This window comes from Schistocerca cancellata, chromosome 9 (assembly GCF_023864275.1).
Source record: "Schistocerca cancellata isolate TAMUIC-IGC-003103 chromosome 9, iqSchCanc2.1, whole genome shotgun sequence".
Lineage (NCBI taxonomy): Eukaryota > Metazoa > Arthropoda > Insecta > Orthoptera > Acrididae > Schistocerca > Schistocerca cancellata.
The window spans coordinates 1,208,614-1,232,541 of record NC_064634.1 but is presented as its reverse complement, the minus strand read 5'-3'; the positions used below and the strand labels follow the sequence as shown (position 1 = coordinate 1,232,541).

General features: G+C 40.3%; 1 protein-coding gene across 1 annotated transcript in view; it reads left to right on the top strand.

Moving 5' to 3' along the window:
* The window catches only part of LOC126100311 (UDP-glucosyltransferase 2-like), a 102,939-nt gene that overhangs the window by 58,924 nt on the left and 20,087 nt on the right, over nucleotides 1–23,928 (top strand). Inside the window, exon 3 of the mRNA XM_049910922.1 lies at nucleotides 5,155–5,738. Coding sequence (XP_049766879.1) covers nucleotides 5,155–5,738 — 584 coding nt within the window. The remainder of the gene's footprint in view (nucleotides 1–5,154; nucleotides 5,739–23,928) is intronic.

The following is a 23,928-nucleotide window of genomic DNA, read 5'->3' as shown; positions in this document are numbered from 1 at the left end:
ACAAATCCCCCCAAACTTGCAACGCCTTCTACTGGCCACTCATCCCACCACAATTGTATCAGTAGAATTACTTTTATTTGTCTAGAACGCAAAGCTATAGAATGATATGGCCATATTCGACTGTGATTGGAATAATCTTCAGATCCTAAATAGACAGAAAAAAATATTTTTCATAAATAGTTCTACCAACTTATAACAACTAAAATGAAAGAATACAAATGACGAACGATATTTTTCTGGTATCTTCTATCATGTGCACTAGTCATCAGTTGTACAGTCAAGTACTGAAACATTAAAATTATTAAATTATCTATGATACTGCTATTTAAGGTAGACACATAGATATGTCTGCTAGAGATCACCACTGTATGCACACTAACATAATTTAATTATTGTATGAAAACACGCTAGAAAAGCAACGTTGGCAATTTAACTGATGGTTGTGGCTGTCCATGCAAAACTTCTCTGTACCATATGTATGTTTGTCTCTCTCTTAAACAGCAGAAAAATTATAGAACCCACAGTACTGTTAATGTGTCACTACTTGATGGTACAACTTGTGCTAAGTTACACATGGTCATAATAGTAATGTAATACTTCTCTATCATTTCTCCTTTTTCTTGTCTTCATTGTAAGTTGATAGACCTTTCTATGAACACAAATGAAGATTCTATATTGATAATTAAGATAGCTGTTCCAATTGCTTGACCATACCAGGTCTTATACAATTACATCACTCACTCCAAACCCTTGAACACCAAGCACTCTGCCTCACTTTCCGTGTCTACCCACCCCCACTCGGGTCCTGTATTAACATAAAAATCTGCCCCCACCTCACCCATGTCTAACACTTTGATTTCCTACACTTTCCAAATCACACCAATACCACTGTATCTTACACACTTAGGCCAGCACATCTCCACACTCTTGGAGGCACGCTTTCTCCACATCCTACCCCAATGAAACTGTAACTACCTCTCCGTATCAGAGCCTTCCAGATGTGTCGCAATATATCGTTTTCTTCGACACACTGTTCGGAAATTCCTGTTATAAACTTCAAGGACTTGTAGAGGTCAGTGAGTACATAATATTTTTAATAGCAACCAGTGTCCGGAAGCGGACTGTTTCTGCTCTACGACGGTTTCAATTTAGAGGTTTAATTGCTGACTGGGAACTGAATTAGGCGTGATGCAGTACAATTATTAGATAGAAATTCCAAAGGATCATAATCATACATCCATTTATCAATTAAGCACATTTGTTTGTATTAACACTTACGTGTATATATTATTCCAAAACAAAAAGAACCCCAGCCGGCCGGTGTGGCTGTGCGGTTAAAGGCGCTTTAGTCTGGAACCGCGTGACCGCTACGGTCGCAGGTTCGAATCCTGCCTGGGGCATGGATGTGTGATGTCCTTCGGTTATTTAGGTTTAATTAGTTCTAAGTTCTAGGCGACTGATCACCTCAGAAGTTAAGTCGCATAGTGCTCAGAGCCATTTGAAAAAGAACCCAGCATACTGTACGTACAGTAGATTACTGATGGATTACAACAGCGGCTCGATTTGGCGACCGCAGCATGTTCTGGTAGGTACATTCCATCCCACCTGATGTTTCTTCAGTTTCTAATGCAGCTGGCAGACGTCGTGCCAGCAGATCTTCCTCTCTCTGTACAGAAGTCTTGTATATTAAACTTCACGTATGACCCCACAAGAAGTCGTCAAAAGGAGCTAAATCCGGCGATCGCGGCGGCCACGCGGTTGGACCACCTCGGCCTATCCGTCTTTCACCATATCCTCTTTCAGCTGTCTCTGAACAGCACTTGAGAACTGTCGTGCACCATCATGCTGAAACCACATATCCTACGGACATTCAGTGGCACAGCTTCCAAGAACGGACCGATTATGTTATGTAGGAAGACCGAGGAGCAGCTCCGGCACTTCTCTCTTTCCCTCAGCAGGCGCGGGCGCGTACACACTTGCAGTGAGACCGTCGTAGAACGGAAACGGTGCTTTTCCGGACAGAGCCTTCTGCTCAACATATTATGTACTCATTCCCCTCTAAAAGTTCTAGAAGATCGTAAGGGGAATTTGTCTCCTTTCCTTCCCAACCGCTAGCTTCGGGGACCTATTTCCCATAATTTCCATTCCACATTCAATGGGGAGTGTTCCGTTACTTTTCGTTGCTTGTTCTACTCATACAACCACGCATGGGGGCCACTCTAGGTCACGGTTATCAGGGAATGATATCCTGACTTATTGAATCGTGTAGGAAAAATACTTTAAGACGACAAAAGTCGAGCCACGAAGGAATTATGCGAATGGGACGGAAATCGGCAGATGTACAGACAAACAAATGATTATAGAATGAGATTTTCACTCTGCAGCGGAGTGTGCGTTGACATGAACTTCCTGGCAGATTAAAACTGTGTGCCCGACCGAGACTCGAACTCGGGACCTTTGCCTTTCGCGGGCAAGTGCTCTACCAACTGAGCTACCGAAGCACGACTCACGCCCGGTACTCACAGCTTTACTTCTGCCAATACCTCGTCTCCTACCTTCCAAACTTTACAGAAGCTCTCCTGCGAACCTTGCAGAACTAGCACTCCTGAAAGAAAGGATATTGCGGAGATATGGCTTAGCTACAGCCTGGGCATGTTTCCAGAATGAGAAAAAAGGTCCCGAGTTCGAGTCTCGGTCGGGCGCACAGTTTTAATCTGCCAGGAAGTTTCATGTCAGCGCACACTCCGCTGCAGAGTGAAAATCTCATTCTGGAAACATCCCCCAAATGTTTCAATATTTGACGTGGATTTTCACTGCCTGAAATCCTACAGTTATGCGTGTTAACCTTGACACTTAAGTGAAAAGTCGTCTCATCTTCCCTTTAGCCCAGGGTCGGAGTACCGATGACTTCCCAGGGGCGCACTGAACTAGCTCTCACCTTTGCAGCATTCGGCACACACTCTGGATTGTGCAACTTTTTATTACCAGGTTACATCAGCAATCCAAACTTTCAATTCTACTAACTGTGACCAGGTAAACGCAACTTCAAAACATCTTCACACATATGTTCATGCAGACACACATACAAGGAAAAACCGGTACAAAGTGGGCTGTATACGGGTAATCGAACAAGCACCTAGCTCTTACCTTCTCTGGACGCTCTGTGTGGTTGAGGCAGTGCGAAAATGACAAGACAACCAGACACTGTACGCGTGTTAAGACACAGAGCGCCTCTGTCAGTTACAGACATATCCAACTGACCCATTTTAACATCAGTCCCAAACATTCTCCCATACAAATCCTCATCACATCATTTTCAAATTCCAATAAACACTATTTCTCTTTCATCGCTAGTTCCTTATTCTGCAATCGAATACCACCACCGACTGGCTGATCGGTCGCGATGGTCACTTTCACCGACCCCAAAGTTTCCTGCATCTTGAACCATTAAAATCTCGTGTACGGATTTGTGAAATATACATAGAGAAGAAAATACATTTGCAGCAGAAACTTCACAAGTCACATAGAACGCCAAAAGAGAGTGATCATAAAGCTAGGTGCAGTGCATGCGTCAACAAAGTTATCAGCTTTACTATCATACATATACATTTTTTAATTGTTGGTATTTTGCTTACACCTTATAGCCAGTTTCATCTTAAATAAACCGTACAGGTGTTGATGGTTCATTGTTGTTGAATGCGTGTTCCTTTGTTTGCATGCGCATACACACATGTGCAAGCGTGTGGACACACACAGACGCAGGCACACACGGTAGTCAGCACATACATAATTACCAGTAGGCTAATACAGGATATTGATTGTAAAATAAAATATTGTAGAACACTTTTGTACAGAGCACTGTCTATGATACGTTGGTCTTAGATGCGGGTAGTTGAGGTAATAGTGAATCTGTGCATCGTGTTGAACAGTCTGTGATCCTGTGTTGCTAACAAAGCTGTCATGAAGGTTGGCAGCGGAAGTGCAAGTGTGACAACATTTTCTATAAGGATTGTAGTACTCCTGCTTCCATGTACTCTGGAGGCACCCAAAGAAAAGATAATCTGCTGCTGCTGCTTCTCCTTCTCCTCCTCCTCCTCCTCCTCCTCCTCCTCCTCCTCCTCCTCCTCGACAAGAGCAGAAAGTTGTCTACAATGTGCAACCTTAGAAGATGTTTATGGAAAAAGCCGTAGTTAAATGTGGGTTTCCCTGTCACAGAGGTGAAGTACCTGGATATCGAATGTGGTGCATACAAATGCAAAGAATCATTAGGCCTTTATAATTTTGTCTGGGATTTATTGTCCCAAAAATAAAATAGAAATTAGTTTGATCTAGTGGGTCGACCGTGATCAACACACTGCACATGTGGAATACCTCATCCTCTTTGCTCTGTCACTCATAAACAAATACACTTAGACATCATGCACTAGACTTTCAATTTTTGCCTGGAATATATTGCCCCAGAATTACATTAAAAATTCACATTGGAGACGATGACGGTTCAAACCCGCGTCTGGCGTTCTGCGATTTCCATAAATCGCTTCAGGCAAATGCCAGGGTTGTTGCTCTGAAAGGACACAGCAGATTTCCTTCCTTAATCCGAAGGGGCCAATGACCTCGCTGTTTGATCTGCTCCTCTCAGACAAACCAACCAACATTAGAAACAGTCCCCAACCCCCAGCTGTGGACAAGGTTTTTGGAAGGTTTCCCTCGGTTGAAAAGCAAATGTCATAACTGGATATTCCCTTCCAAATATCCCAAATGGCGACTGTCCCACTCTCACTACATTTTCGTATATCCAGAGTCCACTGGGAGTCGTTACATCAAGAGACTGGTCTCCCTAGAGAATGAAAAAAATAATTGGCCAGTTCTGACCAAGGTGTTAGAGAAACCTGATTTCGTTATATGGTAAATTTCGGAGTTGGTAATTCCTGTCCAAATATTTCGAGCTGGAAACCCCTCTGCCCCATTATTGGATGCCTGTGATTTGGTTCAGAGGAATCGAGCTCTCCAACGAGCTGGAAGTGGAAATTACGACAACACAAACACTGAGACTTCGGCGTCAGGTTCAATGTGTTAATCAAAATGTCGAAAACTGCTGTGTTATTTTGGTGAGATTAATGTACGAAAGCGTTACTCGAGCTCTTTACTTTTCAGATTTTGACTTCATGCAGTTCGGCGCGCTTTCGTCCCGCGAGGAATTCATGATACTGTTCCACGTCGGGACGATATTCTGCCACAAGCTGATGGACGACGAGGGCGTCCAGAAGCTGATCAACATGCGAGAGGACAAGTTCGACCTGCTGATAATCGAGGCGTTCTTCCACGACTGCCTGATGGCGCTGGCGCACAAGTTCAGGACGCCCGTGGTGGCCGCGAGCGCCCTGGGCGGCGGCGCCTCCTGGGTGAACGACATGGTCGGCAACCCTTACCCCCTCTCCTACTTCCCCGAGAAGACGTTCCCCTACACCAGCCGCATGGACTTCCTGGAGCGCGCCAACAACGCCTTCAGCTCGCTGGCGTTGAGGCTGCACCGTCAGTACGTTTACCTCCCGGCTCTGGACGAGATCGTCCGGAAGCACTTCAGAGACCCCAGCATGCCGCCGCTGGCCGACCTGGAGCGCAACACGTCCCTCCTGCTCCTCAACTCGCACTTCAGCTTCGACTACCCGCGGCCGCTCGTCCCGAACGCCGTGGAAGTGGCGGGGATGCACATCAAACCGCCCAAGAAACTTCCACAGGTACGCATCATGTAGTATACAATAAAAACCGCGCTAATTCTTCAAAATAGCAGGAAGTGGATAGAAACTGTTTAACAAGGGTACTTGCAGAAATGATTATTGCCCAATTTTGTAGAACTTCACATTGTCTCATTTCTTCACAAACTTGCTGATGACCTCCAGGGAAACGCTGTTCGGCGTTGCTGTAGTTCAATTCTTTTATCTTGGCGGTTCGCGCATGCCCGCCCAGACGTGGGAGATTGCTGCGTTGCCAGTTGCACGCGCCAAGAGAAGCAGCGCCATAGTATAGTCACAGTCTAACATAACAGTCGCGACACTTCGCCTCGATTTTGTTGCCTACAGCGCCAGCAGCGCCCCAAGCGGCTGGTAGGTTGAACTGTGAGTTCGGCGCGATCGTGAAAGCGAATACTGATTGATTATTTTGATTTATACAATGGTTTTTACCATCGGGAGCGTTTGTAGCGCAATAAATTGCAGCAACAGGAGGAAGAAGACACCACAGCTGTTTCGTTTTAGGTTTCCTAAGGATCCTGAGAGGTATATACCGTCATGTTACTAAACTGTATCGTCAGGATTCACTTGCAAACTATATGTGTATAAATGATGAATGTATCGTTTTAGGAGCAGGAAATGGCTTGTTAATAGCAGACGAGAAGACCTTATGAAGAAAGACGCAGTTTACCTGTATAATAATATTAGGTTTTGTCCGCTACATTTCGAAGAAAGCCAGTTCATGAACGCAGACAATAACAAACTCGTGTGGAATGCAGTACCCACACTGTTTGACATCCTAAATAAGCCACCTCAACTGACGATGAAGAGGAAATTGCCACAAAGATTCGATAGTCAATCTAAAGCTGTAGAACAGTCGTATGACACAGGCAGCCAGTTCAGCTCTCCATGTATCAGTGCCAGATTCGTGCGAATCGTCATCACAGACGTGCTTTGACGATAAAGTGGTTAGATTAAGTGCAGCTGTTCATGTCTTACAAAAGCGTGTGAAGTGTCAGAATGTGCAGATCGAGCGAAACTATTACGGGACAAGGAAAGTGCCAACAGACAGATTGTTTGAAAATTATTCAAATATTTAGTTTTTCGTGAAATGTAATATAATCAGCTCATTATAATGTTTTCAGCATATTTCTGCCACTATTTGGCAGTTGCTTTACCCACTTTATATTATTCAAAGATTAAGGTCGTACTTGTGGCAACAGGCAACGATGACACACACAGTAGGCCTACAGAACGATAAACGAGCTGTCTATCGCTTTTGCATGTAGAGGTACATGTCTGCGCTTCTTAAATGTGAATCTGTGTGTTTATATTCTTTTGATATCAACGTGGTAAGCTGCAATACTGTCCAATGTCACAAGTGTTTCTTCACGAATGTGTTGTAGCTTGCCACTCTATTCATGTTTTTGTCCATACTTGCGCTTATTTTAGAATCATTAATAGAAACATATATGCCTTCCGATACTAAACAAACTCTTGGAGGCAAGAAAATAACTCGAATAATTCGGAAATTACGTAGGAAATTGATGTAAACAAACATTATGCTTACAACGCGTCTGACGTTCACCTTACCTGCCGCTTGGAGCGCTAGTGTCGCTCCATTTGTCAAACGGCAACAACTTTTACAGCAGTGAGTGTCGCGACTGTTATGTTAGACTGTGGTACAGTATAGTATAGTTCGCAAACTTAAGTTTAGGGGGGAGCGCGCAGTTTATGAAGTAAAGCCACCACGGCCGCATTAACCCTTCCGCTGCTACAGAGACGTGCTCCCCGCATTGCGCGCTGTGCGCGATTTTGTCATCACTGCACTGCTCGCCTGTGCAGACACAAGGTGTTTCGACTGCATTGACACACTTTATCATTCGATTTCACAAAAACTATTTGGCCCAATAATTTGATTTTTCACACATCTTCTCGACTGATACCTTCCCCCCCATAAATGACTTAATTTTGTTTCGATGTTCAACGCAGTTATTGTGCAGCATTAGATGTAGTAAACCATTGCACGAAATTTTGAAGAGTTTGCAGAGGTAAAAGTCCACAGCGTATACTTTCCGTATGGTCGATTTTAGTTGCCACTAGAAATTTCAAAAAATTACATTCAAACGAATAAAATTCATGAGGTAAGACATTTCGATATTGTTTTTTAAATAAAGAAAATGTTAAGCATCGAACATAGTTTGAACTCAAAACTTTTGACTTTGCAGTCAAACACTTTAACCATTACGCTAACGCAACTCATCATTCAATATAGCTTCCGAACGACTTTAGAATAGCACGCAAAATATCGACAAACACTGTTGGTATGATTATGAATTACTCACGTTTCGTCGAAGTACAATAGGAAAGAAACATTACCGCTGTTCTTTATTGCGAAAAAGCGATTAGTGAGAATGAGACAAACACCTTTCCTTGCTATCGTCTGAATTAGAAGGCGTATTGCTGGTTTGGTTTAATTAATAAATAGAATATGAAGCAGTTGGTATAAAGAATGCTTTTTCCAAACTTTTTATAAAACAAATTCTGCTATCAAGACATTGCCTTTGTTCAATTACTTTATTTATGACTGAACGTTTCTAAAACTGAAGACACTCGTCCGTGCTCTGCACTGCAGTCGAGCTCTGGCAACGTCGTTCTCGTTTCATTGGCTGACTGTTTTGTGACGTCAGATGCGCAGAACGAATCTAAACTCGGCCGCCGTCGTAAATGATGCGCGCTTAAGTATCACTGCACCGCCTCCATGGTTTCATAGTAACCTACCAATCTCTCGTCATGCAGTTGTCGTTTCAAAGGTCCAAACAAGTGAGAATCTAAAACAGGATAATTTTCTGTCTGTATATCACTGTTTTAATTGCAAAGTGACCAGTTCCAGCCAATGGAGCCTTTCTTCAGATCTGTTAAACAAGAGAATAAATACAGCCGGGTTCCAGTCCTATGTTTGCAAAGCTTAAAATCTTTGAAAAAAAAGATCTGTTTACAGTACAAAACTCTTGTGTCATAGTTACAGGTACCTGTTCTAACAAAACGATCAGTTGACTAATGTATAAAAACAATACTTGCACAATGTCGCTTTCTATTAAAATCTTAAAACAAATACGATTGGTGCAAAGGCCTGTGGTGTTAAAGATCCTCTTTATCCGTACTAACGGATTTAAAATACAATACTGAAATAATCGATGTACAAAACGTTCGTAAGCTTTATACACGGATAATTATAATCAAACTACTACTACATCTACATACATACTCCGCTAGCCACCAAGCGGTGTGTGGCGGAGGGCACAATTCGCGCCAAAGTCATATTTCCCCCCTCTGTTCCACTCGCGGATCGCGCGAGGGAAAAACGACTGTCTGAACGCCTCAGTACGAGCTCTAGTTTCCCTTATCTATGAATGGTGATCATTGCGCGATTTGAAAGTTGGTGGTAATAATATGTGCTCTACATCCTCGGTGAAGATGGGATTTCGGAATTTAGTGAGCAGCTTCTTCCGTTTAGCGCGCAGTCTATCTGCAAGTGTGTCCCACTCCAAACAGTCTGAGATTTGTAATGCTCTCGCGATGGCTAAATGTAACAGTCACGAATCTTGCCCGTTTTCTTTGGACCTTCTGAATCTCTTGACTCGGACCCAACTGGTAAGGGACCCATACAGACGAAAAATACTCAAAGACTGGACGAACTAACGTATTGTAAGCTATTTCCTTTGCTGAGTGACTGCGTTCGGGATTCTACTAATAAACCGCAATCTAGAGTTTACCTTACCCGTTACTTGCGTAATCTGATCATTCCATTTGAGATCATTTCGAATAGTCACGCCCAGATACTTGACGGATGTTACCGCTTCCAAAGACTGGGCATTTACTTTGCACTTGTACATTAATGGGGATTTTCGCCTTGTTATACGCAGTTCGTTACACTTACTAATATTGAGAGATAACTGCCAATCAGTACACCACGCATTTATTTTCTGCAAATCCTCAGTGATTTGTTCACAACTTTCGTGTGATACTACTTTCCTGTAGACCACAGCATCATCGACAAACAGTCGCTGTCAATACAATCAACCAGATCGTTTATGAAAATCGTAAAAAGCAGCGGATCTATTACGCTGCCCTGAGGCACACCTGAAGTTACGCTTGTTTCTATTGAAGTCACCCCGTTCAGGACTACATACTGCTCCCTGTATGTTAGAAAACTTTGTCCAACAGCATATGTCATCTGGTAGACTAAGCGCACACTTAGTATGGGTATCCAGCTTTATAGGAATGATGTTCAGACTGCGCGCTGCAAGAGTTGCGTTGTTAGCAGCGTCATGACTTGGGTGCCGGTACTGATACGGCAGTTAGGGTTGAACCAAAAGCAGCAGTGTGCGTTACATACCACCGTAATATCAGAGCTGCAAGGCACATGTTACGATAAAGACAAGAGTGCTTCTAGTGGCCTGGCAGCGAATTTGGTAGAATATGGCGCGATAATCTGTATTCTTGCTTTGCGAAATAAGAGTTCTAGATGATGATGATTTGTAGTTTATGGGTGTTCTGGTGCTAAAGTGTAGTCTATTTATTTGTAAAACTCCATTTCGACCGTTTAGCTGTTATCAAGCAAAATTATGTTCCTGATTATGACCTCCTTGTGTGTGTTACACTTTTTGAATGGCATAGTAAATATGTCGCTTGTATTCTGCTTAAATTTTGCTCTCATCCATAATATTGAGTTGGGGTGAATGATACCATGTCTGCTTTTGTTTCATATGAAACTGTTGCTGGGTTATAATCGCGTGGTATTCTGTGTGGATTCGCGTTTGTCACTGCTTACGAGTCAGTGTGTGAAGTAGCCATTGAAATTCATTCTAAGTATATTGCTCATATTCTACCGTAAGTTATTTTTGGTCGCATCTGTTTTTCGCACTTTCGTATTTAATGTAGGCCACCGAAATTTACGTTGACATCTGCTAAATTGTGCTCTTTGTAAAACCTATTAACGTGTGGAAGCATTTACGCAATGTTTGCGTAACAACTGTCACATTTTTAGCATTTGCAGAGAAGGATGCTCTTCTCGCTAAGACTAAGAGGTATATGCATTGGCAAGAAGCAACCCCATTCTAAACAGAATTATATATTGATTCAGAGACAAAATGTAATAAAGTTCAACAGCAATTCTGTCAAAAGCTTCTGACCTGCAGTTCTCTACTAAATGTGAGAAGAAACGGAAAACGCATGCAAACAATAAAAACAAGGTACTTACAATGCATTTAAATCGATCAGATCACAGAGATTCGCAAGCAATAACAAAGGCACGTCGAATGAACACAATGCAATGAAAGCAGCTTCTTTTTTTGTATGAAACGGAAACAAATATGGAATTATTTTCCCTAAGCAATACCAATATATAGATCGCAAGATGGTGATGTAATTTGTTTGTTGAAAAATGTGAATTAACAGTTAAAAATATATTGAAGAGTAAGACAAGAACAGCTATATGTGGTGATTTCAACATAGAAGTGGCATACACACATAGGCAAGTACCAGGACATTCTTGAATGTGCTAAGATCGATAGACCTCTATTGTACAAATAACTGTGCCACATGTGAGAATGCTTGCATAGACAATACTGTTGTTAGTTCCCATAGGGAAGATTTTACACTGAGAGACTTGCAGGAAGTGATCTTGCTGATTGTCAGCCATTACTCCTTACACTCTGTAACAGGTAACCTGTTAAAATTGAAGAACGTAAAGTAGTAATAGTATGAGGGCAAAAGGAAGATCACGTAAATATATTTGTTGATAGATTAGAAAGTGCAGATTGGGACCTTAGATATAAATTGTCAATCTGGGAAAAGAGAAGCTGAAATTACCTTTGTATCTTCTTTAAAAAGTACACAGACAAAGGTATTCTTGCTCACAAGTAAAAAAAGAAAAATAGATATCCAAGTGAAATGAAAAAGAAGACTGAACTGGTTTATAGAAGAGCCAGCAGAAATTATAGGAAACATGCATATGCTGTACCATGTGCATAAGCAAGCTGCTACCCAAGGGGCAGAACAGTGTGAATTTTCATAGGTCATATCTGAAATGCAAAAAAATTCTACAAAGCCTGGCAAAAAAGCGAGCAGTGGAAAACTATAGAATAGGTCCCAATAAATGCAAGGCAGCATGGAAAATAATAAAACAAGAGAATACACCAAAATGCACAGAAACAGCTCTGCTTGAACCCGAGGAATTAAACCAGTACTTTCTAAACTCAGTTAAAGAAATAGTTCACAGTATTAAAGCAACAAATTCATTTGCAATTTACCTTGTTGGAACACCACTGCCTGTTAACCTGGTATTTCAATGGAGGGCTTGAATTGAATTGAATTTTATTTGATCCTGTAAGATTAGATTGTGTGCAGTAAATGTACGTGTAATATAGGACATGTCAAAGTATTAACATTCATTATCACTTATTTTTCTACACCTTTAGCTTACATTTTTTACATCATTGATAATGAATAACTATATATACAAATTTAATGGCATAAGTATTCTGCAGCACTGTAAAACTCTTTTTGAATGAGATAGTCTTTAAGTTTCTTTGGAAAGTCATTGTGAAGTACACTATCTTGCAGGTTTTTAGGCAGACTTCTTAGTAGTCTGATACCAGAGTACTGGGGTCCTTTTTCTAGCGTTGCCAGTCAGTGGGGTATGCTCCGTACTTCATTATTCCTTCTTGTATTGTGGGTGTGTACACTAGCTGTCACACGTACTGATACTAAAAAGCTCTATCCAAATTTTCAGTTTCGAAAAGTATTGACTGTAATTGTTTATCGAATAACATAATTAAAAAGACAATACACTCAATTACCAAACAATTAGTTTTTATTTTCAATAAATGTGTGGAATTTGATGTTTTTCTGGATGCACTTAAGGTATCAAAATTTGTCTCAGTTTTTAAAAAAGGGGACAAACATCTTCCCCAAAGCTACAGACCAGCCTCCATTGTTCCAATATTCTCACAGATATTTGAGGCACTGATACACAAACAAATAAGCAGCTTCTTTGAAAAACACAATATCCTATGTACCAATCAGTTGTGTTTCCACAAGGCAACACAACAGGGGCCATCGTGGAAATCACTGACCAATCCTTAACAGCTTTTGAAAACAATAACATGGTATCACTGGTATTATGTGATTTAAGCAAAGCCTTCAATTGCATTCCTGTTGACATACTACTGAGAAAACTAGTTTTATAGTGTGAGAGGGAGCACTTTAGCTGTGATAAGTTCTTATTTAAGCAACAGAAAACTATTTGTGTCTGTCATAAATGTTAATTCTTTCTTAATGCAAATCAGCACAGGTGTACCACAAGGGTCTATCCTTGGACCCTTATTCTTCATTGTAGCTATTAATGATTTACCTAATAACATAGCCCACTCTGTCATGTGTCATGCTGATGATACAACACTACTTAACACATCAGAACATTTGAGATCTGAATATTGTAAAAAAAAAAAGACCTTAAAGGCTGTGGACTGGTTTGCAGCCAATACACTCCTGTGCAATCCTAATAAAACCCAACAACTTTTAATGGTAATATCAAATGAAATAGGCAATAAGTCAGTAAAAATTGTAGGTATTTTCATTGACCCAAAACTCTATTGAGAGGAATATGTCAATCATGTATGTGAAAAAATATCCCAGATGGCATACCTTATCTTGTAACTAAGGGAGGTAGTGAGCTTAGACTACCTTAGGATCACATACTTCAGGCTATTCCAGTCACATACTTCATGTGGTCTGATTATATGAGGGCACTCCCCTCACATCAAGAACATCTTAAATTTACAAAAAAAGTCTTATGCATAATATGTAAAAGAGGTCATAGAGAGCATTGTCACCCTCTTTTTTCCAGACTTAGAATACTCACAATTATAAATTTATACATTTATCTGTCTGTACTCTATATTAAAAATATTTCAGAATTTATTGCCTAAGGGGAAATACATGAACACACCACCAGAGCTAGCAGTAATTTAGACATACCACACCACAAATTAGCAAGAATAGGAAATTCCCACAAAGTAAAACCACTCAAAATGTTCAATAAACTGCCAATTCATGTTCATTCTATGGATATAATTTTTTTTAAGAAATAAGTTGTACAGTTCGCTGTCGGATCATTCATTTAATGATATTAAAGAATTCTTTGAGATGCCTGAGGAGGATATCAGCATTTAAAAATTCTCTGTTCTTAAACATACTATTGTGTGCTGTGGTTAGTCGTGTGTAATTACATAGTGTATACAATAATTGTATTGTGTTTAGTTACAATACAATTACAGCATATCTTATTGCATTAACGTTTAGAAACTATCTTGGTGTAATTTGGTACACTGCCATGCTTGAAATGTATACTATAAAAGGTATTGACACTAGTTTATTTCATTATTATGTATTTACTCCTACATCCTGCATGATGAAGCCAGTATATTTGTAAAATTATCCACAGTGAATTAAATTCTTGATGTGAGCAGAACACAATCAAAATACGAGCAACACATTTACAATGAAGTTCAAAGAGCGCAACAGACGTAAGTCATAATCGGAAGCACAATGTGATGAAACCAACTTCAGTTAACTGACAGATGAAAACAAACATTGAAGACTCAAAAAATCAGCCAATAAAAAGCGAGATAATGGACTGATAAACTTGTAGTGCTCCACGTGGCCTGGCAGGGAACCAAGGTCATGTTACCATAAGTTCTAAGAGTTTCACTGCCATTGTGTGCATTACGCTTAGTCAGCAAGGGTCTGGACAATGTGAGCAGGGCTTTACCATAGAGCTGTTTTGATAAATCTGCAAAGAAATATGGATAGGTCATCATTCCACACCAGGGTTGAAGAACATGATTAGGAAAGAGGTCACTAGACAGTCAATAATGCTGCACAATAATATTGTGCTTCAGAATATGGTACAAAGGCACTGTTACTGTGATAATTGCTCAGCTTTGCCACAACAGAAAGAAAGGTGGATGAAAAACTGGATCAAAGAATGTCAAAGATCACTCCAAAAACTTGAGAGGATTAAGGTTGAATAAGAAAAAGGTTATCATAACTTTTATATGGTGATGGTCCAACCTCGTACATTGGCACTTGGCCCCCTCTCCCCCCCTTGGAATATGGAGCACAATGCTTGTAACCATTACAAAATTCTTATACACTTCTAGAAGTGATTTTCCATTATTCTGCTAAACCACTCATTCTGCCAAATGTAGCAAGTACCACCTGGCTGACTGCAGTGAGACTGCCTATTGCAAATGCTGAACAATCACTTGTCGTCTACAGTATCGATGCAATGTATGTGTAACAAATACTGTGTGTATAACCGTCAGTTCTTAGGGGTATAATGTTTTTTTGTGTCATCTATAAAATTTAATTCTTGTGGCATGATATGTCTCAAATGTGACTAACTCATTTACAACGAAAATGGCAATGTTAGTCTTGCACCCTCCCCGTCACCCATCATGGATAAATTTCTGCAGATGCCTAAATCTGCATGATTTACAAAAGGAAAAGAGACAGACATAGATTAATTCTACCGAGTGAGCATTTATCTACATCGTAGTGCCAAAGAAACTGTTATAGACTTGCGGATTGAAGTACAGAGATGTGAAAACAGGCAGAATACAGTGCTGCAGTTAGCAACGCCTATATAAGAAGGTTGTTAGGACAGTTACTGCTGCTAGAATGGCAGGCTATCAAGATTTAAGTGAGTTTGAACGTGATTTTATAGTCGGCGAAGGAACAGTGGGATACACCATCTCCGAAGTAGCAATGAAGTAGGGTTTTTCCCATACAACCATTTCATGTGTGTACTGTGAATATCAGGAATCCAATGAAATATCAAATCTCCATCGCTGTGGCCGGAAAAAGAAGCTGCAAGAACAGGACCAGTGGCAAATTAAGAGAATCGTTCAACATGACAGAAGTGCAATCTTTCCAAAAATTGCTGCAGACTTCACTGGTGGGCCATCAACAAGTGTCAGCATGCAAACCATTCAACCAAACACCACCAATATGGGCTTTCGGAGCCGAAACGCCACATGTGTACCATTGATGACTGCACAATACAAAGCCTTACGCCTCACCTGGACCAGTGTACACTGACATTGGACTGTTGATGACTCAGAGGAGTCTCTTTTCAAACTGTATCAAGTGGATGGACATGTATGGATAGGATACACTCATGAATCCATGTACCAGGCATGTCAGCAGGGGACTGTTAAAGCTGGTGGAGGATCTGTAATGGTGTGGGGTGTGTGGAGTTGAAGTGATATTGGACTCCTGATATGTCTAGATATGACTTGGACAGGTGACAAATACATCAGAATATCATCTGACCACCTGCAATCATTCATATCCATTGTACATTCCGACGGATGTGGGCAATTCCAGCAAGGCAATGAGACACCCCACACATCCAGAATTGCTACAGAGTGGCTCCAGGAACACTGTTCTGGCTTTAAACACTTCCATTGGTCACCAAACTTCCCAGACATGGACATTATTGAACATATCATATCTAGGATGTCTTGCAACGTGCTCTACAGACGAGGTCTCCACCTCCTCGTACTACTACGCATTGATAGACAGCCCTGGTATCAATTCTCTCCAGCATTACTTCAGACTTTAGTCTTGTCCATCATGCAACGATGTGTTTTGGCACTTATTTGTGCTCGCTGGGGCTCTACACTATATTAGGCAGGTTTACCAGTTTCTTTGGCTCTTCAGTGTATTATGCTAAAATTCCTCACCACTAGCAATACTTTCGAAGACTTTAAATTTACACGTGAAGTTTCACCTTAAAGTATTTGAGACATAGTAATGGAAATGTGCCAATCTCTAGCAACCGAGAGACTTGCAAGGATAACGTTAACACTGCCCACAGATGGCAAAACATTTCTGAGCAGTGCAAAATATTTCAAAATTTTTTTGAGGTTCTTGGTATTATTGTGCAACCTCTCAATCTCACCCACTAGAGGTTTAATATTACTGCACTTCAGGAAAAATTGTGAAATATTATTGACCATCCACCTAGGGGACACTGAAGTTCAAATTAACTGGTGACGTGGGATTTACTCCTGCGAGAGACCGACGGCCAATTTCACCACAAATTGTTGAAGTTAATGTTGCCATGGCTGAGAATTCTTGACACAATCCGAAATCTTCAAGCAGTGCGTGAGCTGTATGACAGCTGAACATTCCATGGTCCATGTTTTGAAAAGTGCTGGAAACAATTGTGAAACAGTGTCTCTAGTGTGGTTCCAGGTTGTCGTGAATGTAAATGGTCATGTTGTGCAGTGTTTGTAACCTGAAATGTAAACATGGTACACACAATTAACAACTGTTACTGTCTCCTGTTGAAATTAAAATTTTGTTTCCAGTGATTTATTCATTATTTCTTGTCTGCATGTCATTATAAATGCTTCCACAAAGTCTCGTTGTAGAATCACTCACTTTTCGTGAAGGCCCTGTCTAGTATCAAAAGTTAATTACAACCAATCTGTATAAAACACTGATGAGGATTTCATAGCTTTGCAAAAATATGAAAATAAAAAAATATCAAGTTTTGAAAGAATTTGGTGCATAGCGTCTGTAGTGTTAAAGAATCCCATGTGCGTGTACTATCAGATTAAAATATCAGACCGAAGTAATTTATACCTAAAACATTCCAAGGCATTATACGCACAACATTAATGAAGATTTACTAGCTTTACAAACACATTTTAGATAAAACTTAAGAAATGTTATTTTATTCTTTGTTGGCCTATTACAGAACGAGCTGAGTAAGAGTTCCCTGTACACCTTTGCAATTTTTACTCCCTGACACATCCCTGCATTACCAAACTGACAATTAGTTTTGCTTCAGGATGTCTCATCAACTGATCCCTTCTTTTAGTAAAGTTGTGACATATGGTATATATCTTTTCTCCTCAGTTTGATTCAGTATCTACTTAGCAGTTGTCTGATGTACCCATATAATCTCAATAATTCTTCTGTAGCACCACATTTCGAATGATTCTATGCTCTTCTCATTAGAGTTGCTTATCATGTTTCACTTTTGTACACTTCAAAACAAACCTTCCTAACCGTTAAATTTATGTTATCTAATAACAAATTATTCTTTTTCAGGAATACTTTTCTTGGTATTGCTAGTTTGCATTTTACATCCTCTCCACTTTGGCCTTCATCAGTTATTTTGCTGCCCAAATAGCAACAATCTACAACCTTTGTCTCATTTCCTAATCTGAGTCTCTAATTCAACAAAATGCTGTTGTTGATAATCATTTATGATCTGTTTTCAAGACACTATCTACAGGGTGGTTCATGGGAAGTCACACATATTAAATAGATAGTTTGAGTCTGCATCTATTTACTGTTCTACTTGTCACCATTACTGAAAAGTCGACGCAACTTTATTTCTCAAAAAGAACATTACACAAATGGCATGCATTGCTGAAGACATTCACAGAAGTTCCTCATTACATTACCAATCATTTCTTGAGGAATGTCCTCTCTCTCTCTCCTCCCAGATTATAGCTTGTTATTCGAAAGTATTGTGGAACTGCCATTAAAAATGTTCTTGAGGTGACCTCAGAAAATATCATGGGCTTGAAATGTCAGGTGATCCTGCCAGCCATAGGACACAACCACAGAGTGAGAGTAATCAATATGGGAAGAGGCACTTTAGTGAAGTCTCTGAATTATGAGCTGTAGACTGCAGACCCATCTTATAGAAACCATACCCCATTTGGATTTCAATGTTACAGCAGTTGTGGAATGAAGAAATTGTTAATCATGACCTCATAATGGACCCTCAATGGCCAGCTGTTGTTGCCTTCAAAAAGAATGGATCAGCGATTCCAGTAGTACAACAAATTATGACCTTTGGGATACCATGGATCTTTCCATGATTAAACTGCAGTTTATATAAATGAAAGTTTGCCCCATGAGACATCACAGGTTTTTTTATTTATGGAATATTCTGTTGGTACATGGAGGAACATTGACATATTAAAAATTTGAATACATAGTATTGATGTTCGACAATAATATTTATTTAATGGTTCATTATGAATTGGCTTTCAGTTTTCTAGACCACTCTCAGATAACTTTATACTAAATGGATAGTTGACACATCATCAGAAAGAGTTCATATAGCTGCAAAAAAATTACTTTCAAAGATGTGTGATATTTTACAGCTGTGTATTAATACAAAAACAAGCATAATGTGATTTACAAAGAAGGTCAGAACAAATAAATCTTAAATTACCTTGTACATAAAAGTTAAAAGTATATGAATGCATAAGGAAGAAACACAGTATAAGTGAGTAATGGCACAGAACGCTATGTTATGTGGACAAACTGGTGAATGTGATTAACAGGCTGAAAAGGGTAAAGGGAGCAGAGGGGGGGGGGGGGGGGGGGGGGAAGGAGTCTGTAACTATCTAGATGGGCTGAGCAAGAAAGGAGTTGGAGATTGAAGAAGAATGAGTCTGACTTTTCTGAACACTCTCTGAATGAAAGTCTTTCATGTGATAAAAGTATTAAATGTGAAGCCCCCATACATTAACTAAAGGCAGCAATCTGACAGTACTCAAATTCTAGCTATTAATAAATACCAATCAAAGAATCGTGACCTAGTCCTTGATGAACAAACAGTTTCATTGTTCACCCTTACTAAAGTAGCAGCGGGAATCTAATATTTTTGACGCCATTAGGTAATACGCTTGTTGCAACTGTGCCACACTCACATCATTCCATACCAGTGCTTTCTCCCCTCTGTCCCTCCCCCCTTCCCCACTTCCCCTTCTTTTAATTATTTTTACCCCAGCCTATTTACCCCAATCACCAGGTAGTCCATATAATACAGTATTTATTTATTTATTTATTCCATGTGATCTGATGGTACACAGAGTGTTGCAGATGTCGGAAATGTCATTTAACATTGTTAACATGTATTAATGTAAGCCTATAGTATTCTAATGTATTATATTGCTCAATGTTTTCAATTTAGCACAAACAGCAAGATTACTGATCTAAGTATTCATTTACAGAGTAAAAACAGTGACACAACAAATATGACTTCACGGCTTTGCTAAATTTTATGTTGTCTTCTATGGACTTAATACTAGTGGGAAGATTGTTGAACAGTTGGAGGCCCATGTGGAAAACTCCCTTTTTACACAGTTGAGTGTTTGTACGTATAACATGCAGGTTTGCATTTTCCTGGTGTTGTGTTCATGTATTTCATTATTTTTTACGACTCTGGGGTCAGTTGGCACTATATGTTTTCTGAAGAATTTTAGAGTCTCAAGAATGTAGAGGCAAGGCAGTGTAAGGATTTCTAACTTTCTGAAGATGGGTTTCCAGGAGTCTCTGGGTTTGCTCCCATTAATAATCCTCAATGCTCTCTTCTGGATTCTGAATGTGCTCAGAGCAGTTGGAGCATTTCCCCAGAATGTTGTTGTTGTTGTGGTATTCAGTCCTGAGACTGGTTTGATGCAGCTCTCCATGCTACTCTATCCTGTGCAAGCCTCTTCATCTCCCAGTACCTACTGCAACCTACATCCTTCTGAATCTGCTTAGTGTATTGATCTCTTGGTCTCCCTCTACGATTTTTACCCTCCACGCTGCCCTCCAATGCTAAATTTGTGATCCCTCGATGCCTCAGAACATGTCCTACCAACCGATCCCTTCTTCTAGTCAAGTTGTGCCACAAACTTCTCTTCTCCCCAATCCTATTCAATACCTCCTCATTAGTTACGTGATCTACCCATCTAATCTTCAGCATTCTTCTGTAGCACCACATTTCGAAAGCTTCTATTCTCTTCTTGTCCAAACTAGTTATCGTCCATGTCTCACTTCGATACATGGCTACACTCCATACAAATACTTTCAGAAACAACTTCCTGACACCTAAATCTATATTCGATGTTAACAAATTTCTCTTCTTGTGAAACGCTTTCCTTGCCATTGCCAGTCTACATTTTATATCCTCTCTACTTCGACCATCATTGGTTATTTTACTCCCTAAATAGCAAAACTCCTTTACTACTTTAAGTGTCTCATTTCCTAATCTAATTCCCTCAGCATCACCCGACTTAATTTGACTACATTCCATTATCCTCGTTTTGCTTTTGTTGATGTTCATCTTATATCCTCCTTTCAAGACACTGTCCATTCCGTTCAACTGCTCTTCCAAGTCCTTTGCTGTCTCTGACAGAATTACAATGTCATCGGCGAACCTCAAAGTTTTTACTTCTTCTCCATGAATTTTAATACCTACTCCGAATTTTTCTTTTGTTTCCTTTACTGCTTGCTCAATATACAGATTGAATAACATCGGGGAGAGGCTACAACCCTGTCTCACTCCTTTCCCAACCACTGCTTCCCTTTCATGCCCCTCGACTCTTATAACTGCCATCTGGTTTCTGTACAAATTGTAAATAGCCTTTCGCTACCTGTATTTTAACCCTGCCACCTTCAGAATTTGAAAGAGAGTATTCCAGTCAACATTGTCAAAAGCTTTCTCTAAGTCTACAAATGCTAGAAACGTAGGTTTGCCTTTTCTTAATCTTTCTTCCAAGATAAGTCGTAAGGTCAGTATTGCCTCACGTGTTCCAACATTTCTACGGAATCCAAACTGATCTTCCCCGAGGTCGGCTTCTACCAGTTTTTCCATTCGTCTGTAAAGAATTCGCGTTAGTATTTTGCAGCTGTGACTTATTAAACTGATAGTTTGGTAATTTTCACATCTGTCAACACCTGCTTTCTTTGGGATTGGAATTATTATATTCTTCTTGATGTCTGAGGGTATTTCGCCTGTCTCATACATCGTGCTCACCAGATGGTAGAGTTTTGTCATGACTGGCTCTCCCGAGGCTGTCAGTAGTTCAAATGGAATGTTGTCTACTTCCGGGGCCTTGTTTCGTCTCTGGTCTTTCATTGCTCTGTCAAACTCTTCACGCAGTATCGTATCTCCCATTTCATTTTCATCTACATCCTCTTCCATTTCCATAATATTGTCCTCAAGTACATCGCCCTTGTATAAACCCTCTATATACTCCTTCCACCTTTCTGCTTTCCCTTCTTTGCTTAGAACTGGGTTTCCATCTGAGCTCTTGATATTCATACAAGTGGTTCTCTTCTCTCCAAAGGTCTCTTTAATTTTCCTGTAGGCAGTATCTATCTTACCCCTAGTGAGACAAGCCTCTACATCCTCACATTTGTCCTCTAGCCATCCCTGCTTAGCCATTTTGCACTTCTGTCGATTTCATTTTTGAGACGTTTGTATTCCTTTTTGCCTGCTTCATTTACTGCATTTTTGTATTTTCTCCTTTCATCAGTTAAATTCAGTATCTCTTCTGTTACCCAAGGATTTCTACTAGCCCTCGTCTTTTTACCTACTTGATCCTCTGCTGCCTTCACTATTTCATTCCTCAAAGCTACCCATTCTTCTTCTATTGTATTTCTTTCCCCCATTCCTGTCAATTGTTCCCTTATGCTCTCCCTGAATCTCTGTACAACCTCTGGTTATTTCAGTTTATCCAGGTCCCATCTCCTTAAATTCCCACCTATTTGCAGTTTCTTCAGTTTCAATCTGCAGTTCATAACCAATAGATTGTGGTCAGAATCTACATCTGCCCCAGGAAATGTCTTACAATTTAAAACCTGGTTCCTAAATCTCTGTCTTACCATTATATAATCTATCTGAAACCTGTCAGTATCTCCAGGCTTCTTCCATGTATACAGCCTCCTTTCATAATTCTTGAACCAAGTGTTAGCTATGATTAAGTTATGCTCTGTGCAAAATTCTACAAGGTGGCTTCCTCTTTCATTCCTTCCCCCCAATCCATATTCACCTACTATGTTTCCTTCTCTCCCTTTTCCTACTGACGAATTTCAGTCACCCATCACTATTAAATTTTCGTCTCCCTTCACTACCTGAATAATTTCTTTTATCTCGTCATACATTTCATCTATTTCTTCATCATCTGCAGAGCTAGTTGGCATATAAACTTGTACTACTGTAGTAGGCATGGGCTTTGTGTCTATCTTGGCAACAATAATGCGTTCACTATGCTGTTTGTAGTAGCTAACCCGCACTCCTATTTTTTTATTCATTATTAAACCTACTCCTGCATTACCCCTATTTGATTTTGTATTTATAACCCTGTAATCACCTGACCAAAAGTCTTGTTCCTCCTGCCACCATTCTTCACTAATTCCCACTTTATCTAACTTTAACCTATCCATTTCCCTTTTTAAATTTTCTAACCTACCTGCCCGATTAAGGGATCTGACATTCCACGCTCCGATCCGTAGAACGCCAGTTTTCTTTCTCCTGATAACGATGTCCTCTTGAGTAGTCCCCGCCCGGAGATCCGAATGGGGGACTATTTTACCTCCGGAATATTTTACCCAAGAGGACGCCATCATCATTTAATCATACAGTAGAGCTGCATGTCCTCGGGAAAAATTACAGCTGTAGTTTCCCCTTGCTTTCAGCCATTTGCAGTACCAGCACAGCAAGGCCATTTTGGTTAATGTTACAAGGCCAGATCAGTCAATCATCCAGACTGTTGCCCCTGCAACTACTGAAATGCTGCTGCCCCTCTTCAGGAACCACATGTTTGTCTGGCCTCTCAACAGATACCCCTCCGTTGTGGTTGCACCTACGGTACGGCCATCTGTATCGCTGAGGCACGCAAGCCTCCCCACCAACGGCAAGGTCCATGGTTCATGGGGGGTTCCCCAGAATATTACACCATATTTTAGGTGGGCTTGTATATAAGTGTAGTATTCACTGGTTAATGTTTTCAGGCTAGCACATGTTTTCAATACACTCAATGCATAACAGCCAGTACAAGTCCTGGCATTTACCTTTCCTGTATGTGTATTCCATTTCAGGTTATCTTGAACCCACAGACCTAGGAATTTGATAACAGTGTTGGTATCTATTGACTGGTTATTTATAGTGACAGATGGCTGAGAGGAATTTGCATTTTGTGTTGTGTGGAAGTTCATGGAAGCTGTCTTTTTGGTGTTGATAGTTAGTGTGTTGATTTTTGCCCAGTTGCTGAGTTGATCAGTAGCCACGTTCACAGCTTTTTGCACCGCCTCTGTATTCTCCCCT